This window comes from Punica granatum, chromosome 6 (assembly GCF_007655135.1).
Source record: "Punica granatum isolate Tunisia-2019 chromosome 6, ASM765513v2, whole genome shotgun sequence".
Classification (NCBI taxonomy): domain Eukaryota; kingdom Viridiplantae; phylum Streptophyta; class Magnoliopsida; order Myrtales; family Lythraceae; genus Punica; species Punica granatum.
In genome coordinates this window covers 21,418,703-21,431,075 of record NC_045132.1, presented here as the reverse complement: position 1 = coordinate 21,431,075, position 12,373 = coordinate 21,418,703, and the positions used below count along the sequence as shown (strand labels likewise).

Sequence of the window (12,373 nt, the reverse complement as noted above, 5' to 3'; positions counted from 1 at the left end):
TTCAAAAGGATTAGAAGAATGTACTATCCATTTTCATGTAACCAAGACGAGACACAAAATTTGCCCGCCCGATGCATCTTTTTACAATATCTGTATAATCAAACAGCACCAGTCTCTTGAGCTATCAAGTTCGTTGTTTAAGTGCCAGAAAGGAGAGAATTACACGAGACAAATTCAGATGCGCTGCTAAAAGACGCGCTCTTCTACATATGGCTCCTGCGGAATTTGAAGCAACTGTCGTATCCCTTCATGAATCTGCAACGATGAAAAACATTAACTTGAAGTTAAAAAGATGCTTAACTTGGAGTCTTCAATCCTGCTTGATAAGATGGAACATATCAATAAACCATCTTTTCTAAATATCTTTCAATAGATTTAAGATTGACAAAATTCAAAGTTATTGAGTCCTCCTGTCTGTTTTGCAAAGAAGCCATGGACCTAGAAAATTTTGACAGAAGATGTACCCGCTTGATATCAGCCTTGATCCGGACAATTCTACGAGTGCACTCTTCTATCTGCCTGCACAACAAATTTCAATGAAGTAAGATCGAACACTTGATCAACGTAAAGATAAGTCTTGGATTCAGAAATGCAAGGACTGTGCTTCTTTATACACAGATGAACTGTTCTATGAGACGGGGGGAAAAGTGAATTTTGACCTTGCTAATAACTCTTCCCTTAGTGGTATGTAGTTCAGAGCTTCATCCCATGTGAATTCCACGTGAAACCCATATCCGATATCGACGAAGATCCTTTGGGTGTCAGGTCTGCAGATGCACCATCAATTTCATTAAATTATATCTTTAGAGCTAAACACTATTTGTCTCCATATAACCATCAACACAACTGCGTTATGATTAGGCCCCGTGAGAGAACAGTAAATCTCATAATAAAAAACAGTTAGTTTCTACTATAATTTTAAAATCATTGCCGCAACTATGCATCATCAGTAAGGGCAGTGTTATGTAATCTCATGTGTCTTTATCAACCACAGTCAAAGTACATGTATTGAGAGGTCGAAATAGATGAAAATCAAACTAATGTCGTATACAAGAATCAACAAGATAGCCTTCAATAGTTAACCAAAATGTCCCATCGATATTATTGATGCATAAACGAGTAACATGATTAAGCAATAGGCAGGGAGAGAGGGAGAAAGAGAGGACTTACACCTCAGCCTGCATGTACACTTCAGACCCAATGTTGACCATTGTCCTTAGATTAGTTATGCTGTTCTTCTGTAGATTTTCTATGTTCTTTCGCAGATCTGAGCTATAAGTAGAGGTAGTCAAGTAAACAACGAGGATTTAAAGAGTTTAAAATGAAAACTACAATACAGAGACAGAAGCATTCCTTAAAGAAAATTAATCATGCCCAAATATCATCATCAGCCAATACACAGGAAAAATCATATCGTCAAAAAAGAGAAAAAGAAGTGTTTTGTTTCAGCAGAGTAACGGAGAGACGCATAACCCCAAAGAATGCTTACAAAAAGAAAGGATACAAAATCTTCTGCTGTTCAAAGAGCTTGTTCCTGCAAAACATAGGATCAGAAAAATATTATTGAACAATTATTTAATATGAAAGTCTGTCTACAACTCATGTTTCAATTCAACAAGTTCATCGAAGTGCTCTGGGGAATAAATAAGGTGCTATGTCTCGAACCATAACCAAGACAAATCTAACTAATCGACTTGCAGGAAAGCAAAGTGGAAATCAGCCTCCATCTAAGTAATTCATACTGAGTGAGCTTACAGAAAATCCAAACTTCTACAAAAACAAAAGTTCATGGCTTATCATAGAGAAAATGCTAAATCCCAAAGTCCGTCACTGGAAAATCTCGGAATGTGTAAAGCAAATGAAAGGACTCTATATTGCATACGAGACATTTGCATGAGATATACAATCCATCATGCCCTTGAGACGAGAAGCACATCACATGATTGCGCAAACAATCAAATACAGAATCGCTTATGAACATTCAGACTCGATTATTTCAGTCAAGCCACCGACCAGAGCAAGAAACCTTTCTCTTTTCCCTGAAAAATTGACAGAAATAGCCCGATTCTTCGTGGCAAGAACGAATCATCAGCAAGAGCTAAGACAATCAATGCCCGCCAAGAATCTTTTAAGTTGTATAAGCTAGTAAACAGCTCAACTTAGACGACAAGGGACCTTAAACCCTTCCCTAAAGCCATCAATAATAAGCAACAAGACCAAGCAGTCACGAGCTGCAATAGAAGCCATACCGCTCGTTAGTGGCACGAACCAGAGAAGGTTTCATCTTACGATCCATAAACTCCTCACACTTCCGTACTTCCTCCGGCACATACCCGTCCATGGACACCCCTGCAACACGGTGATAGCTCCTCCACAGTCAGAACCTCCCAGAAAAAGAAGAGGCATTTGATCGACAAAGAGTGAGTCCAAGCTTACCCTTTATCAGCAACTAGTAGAAGAACCGACCGGAGAGCCCGTTGCAGGACGAATCCGCGCGACGGTGACGACGATGGAGAGCAATGGGAGCTCGAATATGGAGCAGCAGAAATGTGAGCATGTTTCTGGAGGGACAGTGAGGGATGGGAGCTTGACCGACCACGTCGTATTTTATGGACTGGGCTTTCGAATGGGCTGGGCTTTGGAAGTATTCGAGAGAGGACGAGCGGGAAGAAAACCGACCGGTTTACAAATCCGGTCCGGATTTCGAAGAATTTTCGGTCCGGAAACATTCGTGTGTTGGGGGGTGCCTCAGCTTGGCCAAACATAAACCATTTGCAGGTGGTCGGAGTGGATCAGTGCAAAGAACTCGCCGATCTCCCGAACTCAAAACTGATTGGGCTTTAGAGAATAAAATCAAGCGTTAATTACCTAGAAAATCATAACATTTGCATTTTTTAAAAATAACACAAAAATGTATGATCTTTGTATTTTTTTTTATAAATATAGTACGATCTTTAAAAAATAGTATAGAAAGGCACAACCCTCAGGTTTAGCGGTAATTTTGACACGGCGTCGATTATTCGTCAAATGTAACTGTAACAACTAATAGTATCTCATAGCACAACATGATTGGACGAGTGGGTCATACATATTTTTATTTAATTAAAAATTTTCTAAAAATTAAAAAGAATTAAAAATAAGATTTATTTCTAAAAAAGGAGCAGATCGGAGATTGCGGATGCGCAATCGAGGCCTTGACCATCGAAAGAGAAAACCCTCAATTTTAAGACTCTTCCGATTCAGGCCGTGGGTGCCCCTATTATGGATACCTCCCATATAATTGGGGTCATCCTGCAATCGGCCACCCCAATTGAGAGATTGTAGCCACTATCGTTGACCCCCTCCCCATTTCCTCTTACTAAGTTGAATCCCCTTTTCATTTTTTTTAATTTTTATCATTACTTTTTAATTAAATAAAAATCTATGAAGTCTACTCATCGAATCATATCGTGTCGCGTAGCATCATTAGTTTCACATTGACCGTTATCGTTATAATCTGACAAAATAATTAACGTCATGCTAAATGCGCAGCTAAATTTGAAGGTCGTATTTTACTGTGCTATTTTTTAAAGTTCGTGTTATATTTAAGAAAAAGAGCAAAAGTCGTACTTTTCTGTGTTATTCTTCAAATATCATACTATATTTAAAAATATATATATAAATCGTGCCTTTTATATGCTATTTTTCAATGATCGTAAAATATTTTTTAAAAAAAAATTGTAAATGTCATAATTTTTAAGCAATTTAACTCTATAAATCAACAATGGTGTTCCACTCCAGCCCTAACAGAGATCCGGCCATGAATGGGTATTAAGCCCAACAAATATCTATTTCGTATTTTTCCGTAGTTTTTTTGAAACGCCAATACACTGGATCATCTATGCGATGGATCGTACGAAACGCCGGTACTCTGGATCATCTACGCGATGAATCACATTGACTGGCCCAACAAGGAATTGGTCACCGTGGCAGGTCTCCGGTCATGTCACGGCAACGGTCTCTTTCAACTGTCAATTCCGTTTCCTATTTTATCCCTTCCCGCTCCGGTATCGGTCTCTTCTTTCCCATCTCAATTTCATCGATAAAACAAAAAACAGTAAAAAATCAGACAAACGAAAAAAAATAATAAAGAATTATAATATGCGAATTATGGAAGATGATTTGTCTTGTTCGATGTCCCACTCCGCACGATCCTTCCCGATCCCCGAACCCCCATCCTCGAACTGCTCAAAAACTCCGACCCAATCCCTCCCTCCCTCCCTCCCCTCCGTCCATCTCAGCCATGGATATTCCTCCTCCGCCTCCGCCGCCGCCGGTGCCGGCGCTGGACTTCCTGACGGTGATCTCGGAAGCGAGGCGGATAGTAAACGCCCACTCCCGCCACTTCCTCGCCCTCTCCGTCCTCTTCCTCCTCCCGCTCTCCTTCTCCCTCACCGTCTACCCCACCCTCCTTTCCCTCACGTCCTCTGCCGGCCCCAACTCCGCCGCCCCCCAGTCCCTCCTCAGCCTCCACCACCGCTCCGATTCTTCCAACACCATCGCCGCCACGCTCGCGTTCACCGCCTTCCTCTCGCTGTTCTCCCTCTTCGCCGCCTCCTCCATCACCCACAGCACCGTGCAGGGGTTCTACGGCCGCCCTGTCAAGCTCCTCCCTGCGATCAAGTCCATCTTCACCTCCTTCTTCCCCCTCTCCGTCACCGTCCTCTGCATCCAACTCATACAGGGCCTGATCCTCGCAATCTTAGGGCTTTTCGTGTTCTTGGTCGTGAAGTTGGTCGAGCTGATATGGCATCGAATCGAATACTCGTCGCCTTACTTTGTCGGGTTTGTCGCCCTGATCACGCTTGCCTTCGTGGTGATTGTGTTCTACTTGCAAGTGGAATGGGCTCTGGTGTATGTTCTTGTGGTGGCTGAATCTGTCTGGGGATTCTACCCATTGAAGAGGAGCACATACTTGGTGAAGGGCATGAGGAAGGTTGCCCTGTGTCTGAACCTGTTCTTCGGGTTCGCTCCCGGGATCCTGCTCTGTGCCAGCTCGATGCACTCAAACACCGGGTGGAAGAGCTGGGCTTTCGTGGTTGAGATTGTGGCGTTGTCGAGCGTCCTCACCATGTTCATGCTGCTCCACTTGGCTGCTAATGTGGTGTTGTACATGTACTGCAAGGCCATCCATGGAGAGCTTGCCATGGAGATTGCCGAGGAGTTTGCTCGAGATTATGTAAGCCTCCCATTCGATGAGGGCAAGGTCCCTCATGTCGTGTCTGTTGCTTATACTTGATCGGCCTGCCTCACGGCAGCTTCCAATCTTTTCTTCTCTGTTCCTCCTTTCCTTTTACGAGTGTCTTCTCTTGTGAATATAAATTGTACAATGCAGAAGGGCAGTTGAGAGATATGCGAGACTTTGCATTCCACATCATTGAATTTCTTAAGAGACAATAAGGCTCATAATTCATCACACGGTTCATACACAAAACAATGGGCAATGTCATTCAATTACAAAATGTTGAAAAAACTCATTTACAGCTTCCGGGATGCCAGATCGAAACAGATATTCAACGAGAGCCCCAATGTGGCCAATGAGTCCTTGTCCAAAGTGCAAAAGCTGAGATCTCCCGTTAGTACCTTTGGGGCGAGCGAATCATGTTTTCCATGAATGAAAGAATAGTGAGCTGTGAACATTGGGTTCCAAGGTGAATCAGGAAGAACCGACTCTGTAAAGTTCAAAGCTTTCTGTTATCAATCTGGGCTGAAGAGGATGACCCTTGTAGTCTCGCAATCCTCTCATCTTGATTATACCCGAAAAGAAGGTTACTCCAGTTCGACGACCTCTGCACAAGTCTAGATGGAACCCTATCGCTATCTTCCCGCCCGATGCTTCATACCCATCGCTAGCTGACCTCGACAATGGAATCCCTTTCCTTGCAGCGGACCCTGCGACAGAAAGTCCAGTTAGCTGCCTTGCCTCCTCAGGCCCTGATGAAGAGACCCGGAATGGGTGGATATCAGGGGAGTCCAAGCTGCTCTCAGGCGAAGAGCCCACAATCTCAGCTGAGCTTGACATGGCTCGGCTTGTTTGGAAGGCACTCCGTGCCTCAAGCTGAAGAGGAGCCAGGCTACTGGACGTCTCTGAGAAGCCTTTGCTAGCAGTTCTAGATGAAAGGTCAGCCAAGGGCTCCATTGCCAAATCAGCTGGGAGCCTCACCCGCTTGCTGGGTCGCCTTCGGTTACTGTCAGGACAAGGAATCATTCGCCGGCCACTACTCCCAAAGCTTCTGTCGGCTTCAAGGGCCAGCATGGATTCCCTTCTTGCAACAGGCTGTAGGATTTTGGACTTCTTTCGGGCTTCTGCAGCGGCTCTCGAGACCTCTTCTGCATTTAATCTGGCCAGGGTCCATGGGCTGATCTTCACCGCTCCAGGATTCTTTTTCTTGATTGATTCCTCTCTTGCCGTCTTTTTGCCTAGAGAACTAACAGAACCGGTGTCGGGAGGTACAACATCAAACTGCAGAGAAACGAAAAGATGAAAATATCAAATCAAAATGTCTGACTTCCTAAACAGAAACACTCCGAGATTTACATGCATAACCAAATGTAACAGCAAAAGCTAACCTGATCTTCCAGGAAAAGACGGGGAGGTGTACACCATGCTCCCCGACGGAAAGTCGTGAAAGAGCTTGCACTGCTTAATCCAGTGATAGAGCTCATTGGAGACATTTGCGGACTTTGAGGACCTCCAACTCCTTGTTGCTCCTGCTCCTGCTCCCTCAAAGCTATTATGTAATCATATGTGCTGATTCCCTGACATAACCATATAAGAACCAAGTCAATGCACCCAAAAAAAAAAAAACCAACAATATACGGCATTTATTTAGCAAATACTTTTTATCTATCAGGGACAGAGGGCCCCGACTAGTCCCCTCTATGCAAGAAAAGAATATTTTGCGGCATCAACAAGACAAAAACTGGCATTGAACTGGATACTGAAGTTAAAATTCATATGCACTCAAAGTTACCTTCTTTATAAGAAGTATGTGAAAGAAGAATAGCTGAGCAAGTGGCAAAGTAGCAAGCATAGCCAGGAAGGTGCAGACAGCCTGTTACAAGAAGATTCATGTTCATCTCATAAGCCCGAGAAGCGATGGTAAATTAAAGTCATGGAACTGAAATCAAGAGCGGACTGATATGAGAAAAAGGGAAGAGGGGCAATAAAGAAAGAAAAGAAAGAAAATCATATGAGCCTTACCACTACGATAATAAAAGGCACCAAAGAGAAGCTGCTTCCTAGCTTGGAGGCAATTTCAACAGTGAACCTCTTCCTCTGGAGGAAACAGCACACAAGCACAAGAATACCAGTTGCCCACTGTAGAATAAGCTGCAACCTCAAGCCCAAGCAACAAAGCACAACTATTAACCTCATGAAATGGTATGCAGACGAATGAAATAGTTCATGATCCATAAGAATTGCAGTTTATCTAATTCAGCATCATTAAAATTGGATTTTACAAGGGACAGCTTGTCAAAATATTATAGAAGAATTTTCATACTTACCAATAGAAGAGCAGAAACCATGAGAGTGAAAAATTGTCGATAGTTCCTTTTACCTATACAGTTGTTGAGCCACTTAAGAAAAGCAGAAAAGAGAGGCATCAGGAGAACTGATTAAATGAGATTAAAGCAAACTTCAGAATATTAAGATCCCGCATACCCTGCAGTGGTGGTCAAATCGATCCACGCATTTGTCACAAACTCTACAATGTTTACTGTACTTGAAAACCTGAAATAAATAAACCATCCTTCAAATCTGATGCAAACTTAACTTCATCCTAGTAATGAATATCATAGCATGCTGCATGTCCAGTAGATCATATGGAATCAACTTATCGGTTTGCTTCAGCTTTGTCATTAGACTATTCAAGTTCCAACCGTACCGTACAAAAGACAGAGATGCTAATACCTCTACTTCACACAAACTGCAGTAGAACATTCCATCCTCACTAGCCTGATGCTCAGAAGATTCTTCCCCTGAACCACAGCACTTGCAAATGAAGTAACAAGGGGCGAGGGCCCAGAGGAAGCAAGATGAATCCTGTGAAGACGCATTATTTTTTTCCATTTCAGTTGACGCCTCTTTCACTTCAAAAGCCGTTGCATGTGCATCGAGAGCTTTCCCACCTAGTGCAGCAGAACTTGCATCTTGCATAGAAGAAACCGATTCTCCCCCTAGCTTAGTGCTCTTTGACTGATTATGCTTCGCACTGTCAGGTATGTTGAGATACTTTTTCGACCTAAAAACTCCTGGGTCTGCAGGGTCTGCAGCAGCGCACCAGATATACAGACCGAACACGCACATAATCTGACAAGGGAGTGTCATTTCTTTTTCAGTTCAAAAACTGGACTAGAATGCACTACAAGGAGAAGCTTATAAGTAATAAAACCTTAATCAAGCTGCAAGGTCAAAGTTCAACTCAATCTCATCAATCACAAAAATCCCGATCATCAAATAGTTATGAGAAGTATGAAGTTGACAAATTTGCGAGTTTTCTCCCTTGCTTAAGAGAAAGGGGGATTTTCACCAGCTCAAAATGTTGGAACTTTCCTAATAACCTTGAAGAAGTCTCAGCTTAACATGTGGCTGCTCAAACACTTCGGCAAATAAGCAACAAACTAATTGTCGATCAGCAACCACACCGAAGAATAATGGTTTGATAAGACAATAAGGAGATATAAGCAATTGGTTCCGATGATATATGGTTCCACATTACAGACTGACTAAATAAATGCCAAAACCCAAAGGAAGCTGATGGAATTAGTGGCTCCTAAGATGTGAGATATCGGCAAGAAGAAGACAATCACCTCATTTATCCCCAACCACTAAAATGACAGTCTAATGAAGATGGTTGAAGTGATCTGCAATCTAAAGCAAGCGAAAATGAAAGGAATCCAGAGAAGAATCACACACATCATGGTAGGAAGGATCCAATCACAAAGAACAAAAACCAAACAGAAAATTCAGAAAACAACAGGCACAAACAGCTGAAATAGTATAGATCTAAAAGGCCCAACAGCCCATGAAAATGTACCATTTTACAGTTCGAAGGGGAACAGTGAAAGCATCTTACTTACCAGAGGAGTGTAGATTCCCATCGCCACATACTGAAACATCTTCCTCCCGACGAAGGGTGCAAAGAAGACATAGAAAGCAAACCCTAATGCCAGAAAAACAGCAACTGCCACCACCTACACGGCACGCAAAATCATCAAGAAAAGCCCCCCAAAATTGCTGATTGAAGTAGAAAATTGTACCGATGAAACCGACAGTGGAAGTGAGAGGAAAAGAGAGAGCACCTGCAGGGGATGGTATGGAAGTTGCCATCCGTGCTTCCTCATCCCAGAGCTGCTCCAATTTCAACAGCCCAGAAGGAAGAATCAAACCCAGAAGAAGATATATGGGTAAGAGAGAGAAAAGATCGCTTTTTTCTTGAGCTTCTACTCAGCTCAACTTTCCCTCATTCCCCGGGAAAAGCAGAACACGGGCGGCTCTACTGTGGGGTACATTGCAATTTTCAAAGGGTCTAATCCGACAAACAGGAGGATGGGGAAGAAAGCAAGACCCGAGAGAGAGAGAGAGAGAGAGAGAGAGAGAGAGAGACCGAAACGAGAAGGTGATGGTTTTAGTAAATGAAGAACGGGGTGGAGAATGTGACAGGGAAGAAAGCTTTGGCTGTGTTCAGTCAATCATACGCCGGTAGCCAGCCCCCAGGTCACAGGTGAAGGAAGTGTACAGATAAGAAGAGGAAGAAAAGGGTCGCTGGTTCTTCCTTCCTCTTCCTCTTTCGCTTTTCTTGGAAGCTTTTCACTTGAGCAAAGCAAAGGAGAGACTGTAAGGCAGAGCGAGAGCGAGAGAGAGAGAGATGGGTTTGTTCGCTTGCTTTTCCATGCCTATAATTAATGGCAGTGAGAAGCCCTTTTTTTTTTTTTTTTGGGGGACCTTTTACCTTGTTTGGAGTGTCGGGTTGCCCATTTTCCCCATGACAGACAGAGCTACTACCCCCGGGGATTTTGTCAGGACAAAAACATTATTAAACACAGCTGTTCCCTTTTTTTTTTTCTTTTTTTGGGGTTATGTGGGAATATTATTAATTAACTCTTAATATTTTATCTCAACAAAGACTAATGAGACTGAGTTTAGTTGATAACGTCCTAGAATTCTAAATCATCAAAAAAACCAAAAAAAAAAAAAAACAAGCTTGTATTTCAAATATTAGTTTGGGGGTTCATTGGGAGCACATAAGAGGGGTGAAATCCGCTTGCAGTAGGAGTATTTTGACCATAACTTTGTGAATCAATAATGTCCTTTTGAAATCTCATTGAGATCGCAGCGATGAGTTCAGACTCTTGAATCTTGGTATAGTTAGGACTCAAATCGAATATTCCACAACAGAGTTCGTACTTAGATGACTACGCACTGTGAGAGTTACTATATCAATCGTTCTCCAATCCCAATTTGCCCGTAATATGATTAAATTTTTGTATTTGCTCTTATTTTTTGCTAAGTCTATATGAATCTCTTTGTAATTGGAAAAATTATTTTCGAGTTGAATAACCAACCCTAGTGTTGAAGTGTAAATGCAGTTAAGCAAAATATAGCATCTTTTGAACTTGAACAACCTTGAAGGTGAGAAACGAACGTTAATTGATATCCCAAAATACTGTTCAATTCGGTGTATCTTCTTTATCGTGCACAGGTTGTACGTAAGATACAACGCGTTCATCTACGTACATATACACATTAGCATAAAAGATTTTAATCATGCGTTGCCAAAAGTTAAATAAGACTCAATCATGTCTTGCGGTGATTATGCCAGGCCTATGTGCATAATTTACTATGTAAACTATATCATTGTGCTACGTCTTTTAACCGAATTCATGAGTCCATATATAATACACAAAACACATCGAATCTAATTCACAGTCGCAATTAATTACAAATACAAATGTTCGTACAAATTCTGAACTATGATTATTGATAAATTCTGGGTACCGCGACATCATATAATTTGTTCGGAAAATGGACCACATGGTTGTGTAATTACCCTGTTATGTCATTAGCACTCCAACGAGGCATTTTTTGGTTTTTAGCTATAGCGGAACTGCCCGCACCCAGCAATGACTTCTTCCTTTGAATTTAATGCTCTTCCTAAGGAAGGACCGTTTTGCTTCTTTTCCTCGTGCCACGTCTACCATTTCGATTCCCTTCATTTATTATCATATTTATTACCATCTCTACTACTTGAGAGGATGAAACTAGTACATACATAACAGAATGTGTTAAAACCTTTCTGATTTTTACTATTTTCGATAGCTTCCCTATATATGTAGACTTAAACTGCAACATTTGATGTGATTCTCATAGCTAGTAATCGTTTATAATCGCATTTTTGTGTCAAAATACACGCTATTTTGGAAAATGAGGGTTGATATAGTGTCATCATCCTCGACCTGGAATTAATTATTTGAAAGGTTCAGATTTAGTTCTCACCAGTAAAAATACACTTCGACGACCATGGATTTCATTTGCAACGAAGAAAAAAAGGTCGCATTATTGTTGGATATTTCCAAATCGAAGTCTTTAACAGTAATCTGCAGTTTTGGTGCAATTATTGAATGTGAATTTCCATTGATGGAGAGTTGTTACCAGGTGTTCTATTTATTATGCTTAGCATGGAAGAATGTCAACATGCAATTTTTTTTTTATGTGGAGAACAGCATCTCCAATTATGAGTGGATAGCATGCTTTTTTTTTTCTAAATTTTTTAATCAAGAAACCTTCGAATACATTATTAATATTAATGTTAAATTTAATATTATATAACTCACTCAAACGAACGAAAAGAAAAAAATATTATGGTGCGTTTGATTTCAGAGTTAAAAGTAATTTTGATTTTGATTGTGGAAAAGAATAAATAATTGTGTAGTGTGTTAAGTTAAAGTTAAAATTTTTAACTTTAAAAATGTGTATTTGTGTTGTGTAGTATGTTGAGTTAAAATTAAAGTTAAAATTTTTGTGATTTTAACTAAGAAACCTAACGAATCATTAGGTTTGGAAAAAGCAACCCTAGCCTTATAGTTACGTAAAAAATGTGAATAGGCTGGTAAGGGATATGAGGAGTGGTTGAAAACTTTACCTAGAAGAACGGAGAATTAGAGTTGCGATCTATTTGGCCTTAAGCCCATGTGTTCGGATTCTATCCTCACACCAAATGTCACATTTTGTAATACAACAAATACTCATTGTTTTTTAATTTCAATTTGATCCTATTATCTTTTAGGCCTTTCAACGGCGCCATTTATATATATATATATCCTCCCAATC

The 12,373-nt window shown here is 41.1% G+C and overlaps 3 protein-coding genes across 4 annotated transcripts; 1 reads left to right on the top strand and 2 right to left on the bottom strand.

Annotated features, from left to right (window-relative positions):
• LOC116209858 (protein UXT homolog) lies at positions 1–2,593 on the bottom strand. Of its 2 annotated transcripts, none has more exons than XM_031543587.1 (7): positions 2,437–2,593; positions 2,250–2,349; positions 1,490–1,534; positions 1,171–1,272; positions 660–767; positions 465–519; positions 1–255 (listed from the first exon to the last, which is right to left on the bottom strand). In XM_031543587.1, exons 2-7 carry the CDS (start codon positions 2,339–2,341, stop codon positions 187–189), a joined length of 471 nt encoding a protein of 156 aa, XP_031399447.1. In that variant the 5' UTR covers positions 2,342–2,349; positions 2,437–2,593; the 3' UTR covers positions 1–186. The 2 variants fall into 2 exon arrangements, with proteins under 2 accessions (XP_031399447.1, XP_031399448.1); XM_031543588.1 differs by having other exon boundaries at positions 95–255; positions 1,505–1,534.
• Positions 2,594–4,282: 1,689 nt separating this feature from the next.
• Positions 4,283–5,278, top strand: LOC116212248. Its single transcript, XM_031546815.1, has one exon. The coding sequence runs from the start codon at positions 4,283–4,285 to the stop codon at positions 5,276–5,278; it is 996 nt and encodes a 331-aa protein (XP_031402675.1).
• A 122-nt stretch (positions 5,279–5,400) lies between these two features.
• LOC116210924 (probable protein S-acyltransferase 22) lies at positions 5,401–9,933 on the bottom strand. Its single transcript, XM_031545081.1, is given in 10 exon segments — positions 5,401–5,863; positions 5,866–6,502; positions 6,610–6,798; positions 7,014–7,094; positions 7,244–7,372; positions 7,549–7,620; positions 7,706–7,774; positions 7,955–8,353; positions 9,124–9,237; positions 9,346–9,933. Coding segments are annotated over 10 exon segments (1,875 nt in total). The 5' UTR covers positions 9,388–9,933; the 3' UTR covers positions 5,401–5,720.
• Between the last annotated feature and the right edge of the window lie 2,440 nt (positions 9,934–12,373).